The sequence below is a fragment of the Plectropomus leopardus genome, chromosome 18 (genome assembly GCF_026936395.1).
Source record: "Plectropomus leopardus strain MGB_pleo_1.0 chromosome 18, ASM2693639v1, whole genome shotgun sequence".
NCBI lineage: Eukaryota > Metazoa > Chordata > Actinopteri > Perciformes > Serranidae > Plectropomus > Plectropomus leopardus.
This window is the reverse complement of record NC_142193.1, coordinates 27,884,574-27,896,732: the sequence shown is the minus strand read 5'-3', so window position 1 is coordinate 27,896,732 and position 12,159 is coordinate 27,884,574. Positions and strand designations below refer to the sequence as shown.

Here is a 12,159-nt window from a genome sequence, read left to right as displayed (position 1 = left end):
CACCTAAAGCTACCGTCATCCTCCAGCATCAATGATTCAAAGAGTACATAATGATACATTGAAGAGCTTTATTAAACTGTAAAAATGACCTATTTGCTAGGAAAACTTCAATCATCACTGCTGCAAAGACTTGCTCATACTGGTAGTTAACAAAAAAAAGGGTAATCTGTGGTGGGTCGCAAGAGATTTCAAACCACATGAATTTGGAAATGTGAAGGAAAAGCTTATTTATATGCATGTGACTTTAACTGCTGCCATGGCTACACAAAGCGCCTGCAGAGTTGCTTCAACATGGCCGAAATTAATAACTAATGAAGGAAAAATATGCTTTAAGCCCTAGTTTTGGTCAAGATCCACCAGAATCTTCTTGTTTTTCTGGTTTTGGGGCTCAAACTCACAAAAACAAACTAAGATAATAAACCTAAAACAGAAATAAGCCAATATACAAGAACTAACGTCTGCAGCTACCTTTGATACACCTAAAGTGGAAAAACGATGCTCTTCAAACCCACTGTAGCAGCTCACGATACAAAAACATCATGTTTGTACAAAAAGTTGTTTTTCAAGAACACTGAACTTTGTCACATGACTCACACAAGCTTCTGTCAAACTAAATAATTAATGCTAAATAATTTGACTTTAAAGAGAAAGTCAAAAACAAAAGGCATTGACCACTAAAACGTTGGACCAATCTAAATAAGTCGATGTTGAAGAAATTAAGAACTTTAATGCACAGCGCAAAGCTCATAACGGAGATGTTGTTACAGTGGTCCACTGCACAGGGTTCGATCCCTGTCACTAATTTTAAGTGTCTGTGTGACTGCGTGTAGTGTGTGCACGGATCACATTACTTTCTGCCCGATGAAGGCGGTGGCGGTGGAGGAGCAAACTGGAACGGTGAGTGCCCCATGAGGCCCATCATGGGCTGTGGAGGGTTGAACTGCTGAGCCATTAAAGGCTGGGGCCCTGACGAGGAAGGTGGGGTCGGCCCAACTCCGCTGCCCCCTGACCCGGAGCTGCCCCTGGAGCTGCTGTACTGGCTGCTGCTGCTGTTGCCGTTGTTGTTCTGGTACTGGTCGTATGAGTTGGAGCTGGAGCTGTAGCTGCGTCCTCCATCCCTGCTGCTGCGGTCTCTGTAAGAGGAGGAGGAAGATGAGGAGGAGCGCTCCCCATCCCGGCTGCTTCCTCTGCGGCTATCTCGGCTGTCACGGCTGTAGCTGCCGCCGCTGCCGCGGCTGTCCTTGTTGCTGCCACCGCCACCCACAGAACGCATTCGCCTGTCACACTCGTCCTGGTACATGAGGTTGGGGTTGTTGGAATTGGAGCTGCCACGGAAACGGGGACGGCCACCTGGACACAGAAAAGGAAAAAAGTGAGAGAGAGGGAGGACAAACAGAGAACATCAGACCAGCTACTTTTTCTTTATGGGGATAAAACACTAACTCTTCTCAAACATCATCAACTGTGTTTCAAATTAGGTTAAAGAAGAGATAGTTTAGATTTTTTGAAGTGGGGTTATATGAGGTACTTATCCATATTATACACAGAATGTGACAGTCGACACGACCCCAATTTGAGGATGTAGTCAGGAGTACCACCACATAGACGAAGCAACGTGCTGCTGTGGACAGTGATGGCAGCAGCAAAAAATATTCTTGCCAACTAAAAAAATCAGTAACAGTTTAAGGCTCTATTCACATGGTACTAGTATTACCTGGGGACCCCTGGTGATTTGTAACACTTGCAGAGGCTGTCTGTGTGTCTTAATCCTGTGCAAATCTGCCATGCCTGTATTTGTCTCCATCATGTCAGTGACTTAGACTTAGTATAAATACAGACATGATTTTGAAGTCACACGAGGTCCCCATGTAATACTATAACTGCTCAAATAGGTTGAAGTGAACTCAATATTTTACTGTATTTAGAACATTTGTTAACGCTTATGCATGCAGTGACTTCTAGTTGGTAGGCCTACATGGTTGCAGGGGGAAATATTTTAACTGGACATTAAATTAAAATTATTAATTAAAACGTTGGATTATAACCTATTTTCCTGGCCAAAAGCTGAAAAACAAAAGCTGACGAAAAAGCTGCTTACTGTGTGAGAGACGCAGAGAGAAGGTGGAGGGTGGACTATTGCGCAATATTTCTCTCTAAGTTTAAAATTTATTCAGAGAGCTGCTTTGTCAAAGCCCACACGCCTGAAACTTGCAATATTTTCTAAAAAGCATACCAACTCTGTCAAACCACAGGACCCGCGGTACAAATATTCTCAACATAGTGTACACCTAAACTGATATTAATTTTTTTTTTAGGCGGCTTAAACATGCTTTGCTGCTGCCCCCATCCACAGCAGCACACTGCTTAGTTTTTGTGGCGGTACTCCTGTCTGCTTCTCCAAACTGGAGGGACGCCAACTGACATCTACTCTAGGTAACACACTGACAAGTACCTCATACAACCCCAATTTAAAAGTTTTTACTTAAGATATAAGGAAGGACAAATACGAGAATTCCATACATTAAATAAAAGTGTCCCTTACCTCCTCCGCCTCCTCCACGTCCAGTATCAACCAGCTGCAGCAGTTTTGGATTGATAGCCTGTCGGGCCTCTTCCAGCACCCGGATCAGCTCGCGGGCCTGGCGGAGGTTTCCCGGAGTGAAGAAGGTGTAGGCTGTGCCTTTGTTGGTGCTGCGGGCCGTACGGCCGATGCGATGGATGTAGTCCTCCGATGAGTTGGGATAGTCATAATTGATGACAAACTTGACATCCTCCACGTCTTGATATTTTGAAGCAGCAGTGGCAGAGAAGGGGTGGTGTGATGGGATCAGTTACAGGGGTGGAAAAGACAAAAATAAAAGTCAGAACAAAATTTACACTGGTTGAGAAATTACTTAACTCCATTCATGAATTTTAAGTTTTGTGCTTTGGGAACATTTAGACAGACAATACCTGCAAGACACCCATCATTCTCACTTACCTGCTGAGGATCAACTATTTGTACAATGTAGAATTAGAAAATTAATTTACTTACCATGCCAATAACACAACTGCGCTCAAATAATTATAAATAATAAAGTTCTTGCATACATGCAAATAAAGATCGACTGAAATTTGTGATGAAAAAAAAGTTGCTGTGCTTGCCAAAGAGTATTAAGCAAAGAACTAATATTAAGGGGTAAGAGAGCATAAAATTTGTGATCCTTGTTTAAGAGCCAGATCAAGTATTGCTGATTAATGGTTTAAGAATAAAAATAAAAAAAGTAATTTCTTTTCGGGGAAAAAAGAAAAAATCTGTTTAAAACCAATTAAAGGTCTGTTTCTCATTACAGTTGACAAAGGGCTCCGAAAACACTGCTGATTAGAGGAATAACAATTCTTATTTTGGAAGCTTAATGATGAAGGCTGGCGGAGGAGAAAATAGGGAAAAGGGGGAAGGGGGATTGAGGTTCAGTACTTACCCTGTATGAGAGATTTAGTGATGGTTTACAAAGTTACCCCTCTGTCCCCCCCACCCATCACCAGTCCTGGGAGGTCTGCAGGGGTAGGAGGAGAGCGCACAGGACTGAAGGAGTCCCTTCTCCCACCTCGCCACTCCTCCACAACACTCCCAAAGCTGGAAACTGTCTGGGCCAGAGCTCCAGTTAGGATGCGGGTCCTACTCTAGTCTAATCTGTGCCTCTTCCTGTCATTCAGCCTGGAGACACTACTGCTGATTTTATGCTGTTTCTGTACATGTGGAGCCTCCTTTACTGGACTCTTTAATGGAACTCTCAAGGGTCTGTAAACTCGGGTATTTCTCAACCTGGACCATATTTTCGCATGTTTTTGTTTCTTAGTGACTCGTGGAAACAACAATTTTTGAAACAGCTTAAGGCAAGGTAGATTTAAGACCTTTTAAGACTTTTTTTAATGCCACTCAGAATTAAGTTTAGGATCAATTTTCTAATAACCAAAATTGTTTGTTTATTGTAACATTAAGTGACTTCAGATTATCTACTACAAATGTTGGGAAAAATAAACTTTTTAGAGGGGAACAGACTTTTTTAGAGTCTTAGAGTGAAACACAATGAACATATAATAGTATCATAATAGCATCTATTTGGTTTGCCAACAGAAGTGGGAAATGTCTATCATTTATGGCCAGTTTTCTGTGTGATTTTGTCTGCATGTGAGACTCCACTTGGATTGAAAAATGACAGTAGTTATTATTATCCTCTCCTCAACTCTCACTGACATTTCTGTTGTTTTCTACCTGTTGTGATGTTGTCAGACACTCATAATAGCAATCTCAGCCTGTTGCTAGCAAAGACAAGCACTTTTAGTCAGTGTAAATTGATGGGGCGCACCTGTCCAAAGTGTTTACAGTGCAGCCTTTTTCACCACCACCAGCTGCAGCCCTCTCTCAGCACCGCACACATTTTAGAACTGTTGCTCCAACATAAAAACATTGGTCCAGTTTGAGAAATACAGAAGATCCCCTTCGAGTCCTTGTAAGAACGACATATTCTGGCAGTGACAAATAACTTTTTATCGCAATGTAGAGCTGTGGACGTGGGAGATTTTCTTAAGGTCTTTGATTGGTGTTGCTTGTTCCAAATGCCTTCCAGGTCACTTCCAATGGCAGTGATATCAACGAGGCCAGCTTTTCAAGTTCAGTAACAAGAAACAGACTTTGAGGAGAAGCCTTGTGGACGTTTTCTGTAAGAGGGATCTGAGAGTGGTCTCTGCCAGGGAGTCCTGACAGTTTGTGCTAGTCCTCATGGAGGGATTTAGCAAGATCCATGAGCTGGTGAGTTATTTACAGGCTGGACTGGTGGTCTGGTATGATGTTCACAAAAAAAAAATGTTTTACGTGTTAAGAGACGAGGGGGATTGGAAAAAGCAGGACGGACAGTAGATTTGGGGACAGGGGTAAAGGACAAGGAGGACAGGGGTCAGCAATGGTTAAAAGAAACAAACAAGAAGGTTATAGAGGATCAGAATAGGAAGTTAAAAGGTTTCGGGTGGTAAAAGGAGGTAGAGAAAAGAGATGAATGAGAGAAAGAAGGAAACATTTAAGAAATTAGCAAAAGAAGGGGGTGACAGAAAATGACAGCAGTAAAAGAGAGATGATGAGTGTGAGGCAGAGCAAGAGAAAGGACTGAAAGAAAGGAAGAGGATCGAAAGGGAGGGAAATCGTTTATAGAGAGGTGGCTCCTCCAGGCCAGGACTCCTGCCAGCCAGGACCAGACATGACGTCCGCAGAGGGAGAGGCCGGCCGGCACAGCCAGTGGTGGGGGGTGTCAGGGGCTGGCATCAGGGGGCAGTTCAGAGGGGAGCCTCCAGCATAGCCGTCCATGCCCGGCTTTGGCTGCTTTCCACCCTCACTTCCTGGCAGTTGTCTCTTTTTCTGTCTTCTTGTGATGCACCACTGTATCTCGGCTTCGCAAAACTTGAGTGTCATTTATCAAACTGTATTATCTGCAGGGCCAATTTAGGTAAAAATTTTGCTGTCCTAAGTTTATATCAAGGACTGTGCAATGCACATTTTCTTAATCCATATCGCATCAGAATAAATGATATTGAATCTTTGATAAAAAGTCTCTGAGTTAATTTAATCAGCAAATGTTGTGGTGCGTCACTGTGATGATGGCATGGCTGAAGGGAGCCCACCCTCTTCCATACCCCCCTCTTCGCCCTCTCACCTGACAGCCGCCCCCGACCCTAGGATCAAATTTGGAAGCCCAGCAGCACCCCGCGCTCGCTCGCCCCCCCCTCGTCGCCCAGGCAGCCAGTGTCCTGGAAAAGGGGGGAGAGTTTTGTTTGTGGGCTCTGTTCTAGGTTTTCAGCAGAGATGGCTGTGTCTGGGACTGATTAATCAGGCCGTCTCTCTCCCCAAGTCAGCTTTCGATTTGTCATGCCTAGGTCCGGCTGCAGGCTCCCGAGGGCCTGTCTGCTTCTAGTTGCCGGAGGAGAGACTTGGAAACAAAAAAAACAAAACAAAACAAAGAAAAACAAAATGAAAAGAAAACAAATGAACATAGAATTAGGTTAAAGTTTGACTGCCATCCTGTAAGGGGGTGCTTTACCAGCCTCACCCCTTACATCTTCACACTTTATTCAACATCATTCCTACATTCAGTGTTTTTCTGTGTAATTCAATAGAGCAAAAAGGGCTTAAATCTTCACAAGAAACCTTCAAATATGATAAACTTCTTAGATACTCATTTTATCTGAGAAGCATCATATGTTCTTTGGAAGAGAAGTATATGTATGTGGTTGACTTTTGATAACAAATCTACTTTAAATAAACATGCAGTGAAGCATCTGATCAAATGACTAGTGTTGTTATCATTATTCAATATATTAAATGGTCAGATATCTTGAATCAGTGTGTGTTTACACTGAGGAAATTTTGCACTTGCACTTTAGCACACAGGACATACCCAAACCACGCGAGGCCACGTCAGTAGCGATGAGGATGGGAGCTTTGCCACTACGGAACTCTGCAACACGAGACAAAGAACAGACGCTGATCATCATTTTCAAAGAGAAAACAGAGGAGAAAAGGAAACAATAAGCGGGTTTCCATTACAGATCTGTGCAAAAACCAAACTATATTTTTGAAATGTCAATAAAACACAATTGTGAGACAACTGCGTTTCCACTGAGTGATGTTCTGCAGCTTCTCTTGTGATATCCTTCCAAGAAACATGGTGATGGATGTTCAAACATTAACAGGTTTATTTCTATTGCAGCCACCGTACTAGCTGTCATTATTGCCAAATGAAGACAATGTGGGCATGTTATGCAAGCAATAATGAAAAGGCAAGCCCCTTATACATGGGAGCGGCCATGTATGAGGGATTTCTAAGAGGTGATAGTCCAGGATTTCACAGAGGAATTGTGGCTTCAAAACTTCTGAATGATCCGTTCAACTTTTGAAGAGCTATGCGATACAATAACAGCTCTTGTAGCTCCTGCTGAATTATGCCTGGGGGAGCAGTTTTGCAAAATATGGCTTTTTTGAATCACCTGAAATACCACCTCATGCAAGTGTAAAAACTTTTTTGCAATAAATGTGAGTTTCTTTGAAACTGACGTGTTTCCAGGTGTATTTTATATTTGCAGTTTTAATTTGTGTAATTCGAGGGTTAATGGAAAGCCACCAAACAGTTCTATATGTCACTGTTGTTTCACTGTCAGTGCGTTTCTTGTACCTGTTAACACCCAGTCTCTTTCTGGCTGGCTCTTGTCGCCATGAATACACATCGCAGGCCACCTAGAAAAAAGAAAAGCAATCTGTCACATACATGTTGATTTGACCAGTTAATATCTGTTTTTTGTTTTGACGCAGGATTCTTGTGGGTCATAACTGATGACTGAGAAGGAAAACTTATGTGAGTCTATACATTATGTTTTCTGAAAATCCTGCATACTGTATCTTTAGTGATCCATTTGCTATCCCTGAAAGGAAATGCAGTTCACTCTGTTCCCAGAACTTTTGGGTCAGATACAGGACGTGATGAATATGTTCATGCATAAAAACTGTACAGACCAAACTGTAAAGAATCCAGTTTTACTCACCCATCACGTCTCATCCTGCGTGTGAGATCGTCACATCGTTTCTTGGTCTCCACAAAAATGATGGTCTTGTTCTCTTTCTCAGCCATAATCTCCTCCATCAGCTGGATCAACCTGAGAAAGGACAAAAACATAATTACTAGATATATATATTTATATCATATTCACAAGCTATATTTATACATTATGTACTATTTATACATTGCAAAGCTACCTCACTTAAAAAAGAGGCCATGACAATTAAATTTAACGAAAGAAAAGAGATGAAGTTAATAAGAAAAGAGGAAAGGCAAATAAAGGAAGGAATATCGTAAAGGAAGAGGGCCCTAACAAAAAATTCAAACAAACTGTACTAAAACAAAGCAGGAAAAGAAGGATCTGCTTGAGACCAGCTACTTACTTGTGGTCCTTCTCACTCTCCATACAGACATCAACTATCTGAAGGATGTTGTGGTTGGCGCTAAGTTCCAGCGCTCCGACATTGATTTGGACATAGTCTTTCAGAAAATCCTCTGCCAGCTGGCGGACCTCTTTAGGCCAGGTAGCACTCCACATCAGGGTCTGTCTGTCAGGCTGGGCAAAGAGCAAACAAACAATGAAGAAAAACAAGCAATGGCTGACACCAAAACAACTGCTTCATCAAGAAAAACATCATACGAACATGTGACACATAAGCTGCTAAAAACACTAATATTGTATAAAAAAGGTTAATATTCAATAAAAACGAATATAAATGTATTCATTTTACCCTGATCTGATCCACAATCTTACGAATCTGTGGTTCAAAACCCATATCCAACATGCGGTCGGCTTCATCCAGAACCAAGTATGTGCAGCGTCGCAGGTTGGTCTTTCCAGCCTCAAGGAAGTCTATCAGACGACCTGGAGTAGCAATGCAGATCTCAACACCTGCGAGAGATAAACTTAGTATAGCAGGTATAGTTGTAGTGAGAAAAAATACCTGGTAATGTTACAAAACTGCATCAATCCAAAGAGTAAACACTGCTGACCTCTCTCCAGGTCTCTGATTTGAGGTCCCTTGGGAGCACCCCCATACACACAAGTGCTTTTGATGCGGGATGACTTTCCGTAGTCGTACGCCACCTGCTGGACCTGCTGCGCCAGTTCTCTTGTGGGGGCCAGAACCAAGCACTGCAAAGCACAAATATAATTCCACAACAACTCACCATTTCATGTATTAGATTTTTTAATGTGCTTAAGCTAATCTGATAACTCGAAGCAGACTACTCAGTGATTTGTGCAATTATTTTCTCATTACATACAATGGGTCCATCTCCACGCTCCAAGTAGGGCTGATGATTGATGTGCACTATGGCAGGCAGGAGGTACTGCAGAAAAAGGTTAGTGGATTATGCTTCTGTGTGATTCATTAATAAGTTATGCATTCATTTATTTGAAATTACAGGTGGTTTAAGACACGTGTCTCACCGATAAGGTCTTCCCAGAGCCAGTCTGAGCTATGCCCACCAGGTCTCTCCCGCTGAGGGCAAGAGGGAATCCTTGTGCCTGAATGGCTGTGGGCTCCTTAAAATTCTGCTGCATCAGCACATCCATTACATACTCTAGGTAGATAGATACAAAATATTTATTCTGGTCATTTCTGTAACAGATTTAGTTTAGTAGTTGCTGTGCATGTGTAGATATCCATGACTGCATATGCTTACGGGGAAACTGTGCCTGATTGAAGCTGGTGATGGGCTTTGGGCAGCCTGAACCTCGAACAGTGATTTCTTTCTTCCTGCAATACTCCTCAACATCATACTGAAAGCACAAGGCAACAACAGAGTGTGTAAAACTAATATAAACTAAACATCAGTGTATCGCATTTTTCTAATACGATTTTTATGCTACCTTTATTATTTTTAGTTTATACTCTGGGCCATCACAAGATGATCACCAGCATACCAAACTCAGGGCTGTTTGGTCTTGAGGGGCCAAAGCCCCCCTTTTGGGACATGCTACTGGTAAAATGATGCAAATGCAAATATCAGTGTACAACAATGGCATAAATAGTCATCCAAGTATGAGATTTTGCAGGCAGCATTATCCTGAGACAAAGGGGGAAGTAAAAAGATAATATTGAGGTGCTCGCTTTTATTTTAAAATATCACCCATAAAATGCACACAAAGACAAAAAAATAAAATAAGTCTGCTTGCCAAATTTGTATCAAATTTAGTAATTTTTCATCTTTCTATGGTGAATATCAACCATTCACTTATAGAAATAGAAAACTTTTTAAATTTATAAGCTTTAATGTGAGCCCATATAACCTCTCGATCTTGAAAATTAGGTGTTTACAGATTATCGGCCTGGATGATTATTAGGGCCAGTATTTGGCATTTTGCCAAATATCTGTACTGGCACTTTATTTTAATGACCGCCAAAATGATTAATTAAAAACTGCAAAGAAAGTGTCAGCATGGGAGGAATGTTGACTTTGTAAAATCTCAGGGAAGCATTTTTATTTTGTCATTTTTCATTTAAATTTTCACTGTACTTTCTTAAAAAAGGTTGCTGCTGGAAACTTGCTGTAAATAATGTTGAACATTTCAGTTTCGATTTCATATTTTCTAAAGGTATTTAAACAAAGTTTTGTGTTGGAGTTTGTTATATTCCATATTCTAAATTTTGACAGAAAGATTTTCATTTTTATTGTAAATGCATATTAGTTCCGTAAATCTGTTATTGGTCTCATTATCTACTAATAATCACTATTGTATCTGCCCTGAAAAACCAATATCGGTCAACCCCTATTGAAAATGACCCTTGCTGTTGCCTATGCAATCATGTTACCAAAAACATGTCCCCAAAATTGGATTTTGGGCCCCCGCTAGACCAAACAACACTGGTTTGGAGTGCTCATTATCATCTTGTTATGGCCTAAGCTAAAGACTAACAGGAAATAATCGTTAGTAAAAAAAAGGTAGCAGAAAACATCACGAGGGCTGGACATGCTTATATAGTCTCTATCTGGATGCCCAAATCAAATGTCTACATGATGTAGATGCTTCAAAGATCAGGCTGTGATATCACAGGAATACCTGGCTCATTCGCTGCACTTCTGCATGTTCAGTATAAAAGTTTTTCTCAAATTTGGGAAGCTCATCCAGGTCCCATCTCTTCTTTCGTAAACGTTCCCCAGGGTTCCCAAACTTTCTCCCTGGTGGTGGGCCACCTCTGCTGGAACCGAAACGAGGGCTGCTGCAATATGATGAGACACGTGTTGTGTAATGTTTGCTAGCTTTATTACAATTCACTTAGGGCAGGACATAATGCAATCACTGTTAACCAAAATGTGGTCAAAACCTCAAGAAATTAGTAGATTTAGGAAATTACTTTTTAAAAAGCTAGGGGAAAATGTTCATCGAAATATACATTTAAATTATTTTATAGAATTACTATAACCTTTAGGACGTTTTCTGCGTTATTCTCTTGTTTTGTGGTTTCTCTTTTTTTGTTTGTTTTTCTTTTTGTTGTTTTTTTTGCTAATCTTATCTCGTATTTTTCTCACACTTTTAGGTAATTTCTTCCTTGATATCTGGGTCATTTCTTCTTAAGTTGCTCACTGCATTCTTCCCATGTTTTTAGAGGAAATAAAGTAAACTCACCATGGTTTCAAAGGGTGAAAGTTCAACACAATGACGTGAGAGAAAATATTTTCTAATCTGTCTCATTATATAGTTTGCAAAGGTTTACATTTTATAAATATAAGTTTGCTGCAACGAAACTTTGCTTTCATGTTTACTAGAAAGACATTGAGATGTATATTACGACAATAACCTTGTTAAACCAACAAGAAGGCTATCAAAACCGTGAGACTGTGCTTCCAATTTCAGGTTTCAGGTATGTTTTTCACATTATTAGTGTTGACCCCTAGCAAGTTTCGAGCTTGTTTTATTTTACTTCATGTTTTTTTCATCATTCGCTTTCATTTGTATTTACCAATGCACCTGTTAAATGGAAACTTTGCTTGTTTAATTGTTTTTAACTAGTTTCACACAATTTAAGAAAGCTGTTTTTTTTATGTTCACTTTTATTCGCAACAATCGATCCAGAGCCGTTTACGATAAAAACAGCAGCGTTAGCTCGCATGCTAACAGTTAGCCTTCACGTTAGCTACTTACCCTCTGTCACGGCCACGGTCTCTGTCTCTGTCTCCGTATGAACCTCTCATTTTGAGGACACTCTTCTATGAAAGGAGACGTAGTTATTTAATGCGAAGAGTCTTTTTCTCGAGGGAGGTTACCTGGCTTTCGCTAACCGCTGCAGGCCAAGCTCGAAAACGCACCACCGTACCGTTAACTAATTAATGCTCCCGTTAATTTGGAGCGCTAGTTGGGTAAAGAAACTGTCGCTTTGCTAAAGGCTCGTTGAAAACTCAAATATAACAGCAACTCGTGTTTTGGAGTGCCTGATTTCAACTTGGGTTAAGTTTAATTGACACAATAACAAGCCGTAGCAAGCTATGTTGTTGTTAGCATCGGTGGCGAACGGAAGTTACTGTGATTGGCTGGCTGCTCGTGAAAGCCCGCCCTCCAACTATGATTGACAGCCCCATGGTTTCAGTCCTT

At 41.0% G+C, this 12,159-nt stretch overlaps 1 protein-coding gene across 1 annotated transcript; it reads right to left on the bottom strand.

Annotated features, from left to right (window-relative positions):
- Nucleotides 1-54: 54 nt before the first annotated feature.
- On the bottom strand, nt 55-12,096 carry LOC121956193 (putative ATP-dependent RNA helicase DDX17). The gene is made up of 13 exons (XM_042504329.2): nt 11,713-12,096; nt 10,630-10,789; nt 9,252-9,348; nt 9,016-9,149; nt 8,850-8,915; nt 8,577-8,718; nt 8,315-8,475; nt 7,967-8,139; nt 7,570-7,680; nt 7,203-7,264; nt 6,429-6,488; nt 2,543-2,779; nt 55-1,350 (listed from the first exon to the last, which is right to left on the bottom strand). The coding sequence occupies exons 1-13, from the start codon at nt 11,760-11,762 to the stop codon at nt 848-850; spliced, it is 1,956 nt and encodes a 651-aa protein (XP_042360263.1). The 5' UTR covers nt 11,763-12,096; the 3' UTR covers nt 55-847.
- Between the last annotated feature and the right edge of the window lie 63 nt (nt 12,097-12,159).

Coding starts and splice junctions, on each gene's coding strand:
- LOC121956193 (XM_042504329.2), bottom strand. CDS start 11,762: ATGAGAGGTTCATACGGAGACAGAGACAGAGACCGTGGCCGTGACAGA. Junction 10,790..11,712: donor GACCGTGGCCGTGACAGAGG/GTAAGTAGCTAA, acceptor ATCATATTGCAG/CAGCCCTCGTTTCGGTTCCA. Junction 1,351..2,542: donor ACGTGGAGGAGGCGGAGGAG/GTAAGGGACACT, acceptor TTCTGTGTCCAG/GTGGCCGTCCCCGTTTCCGT.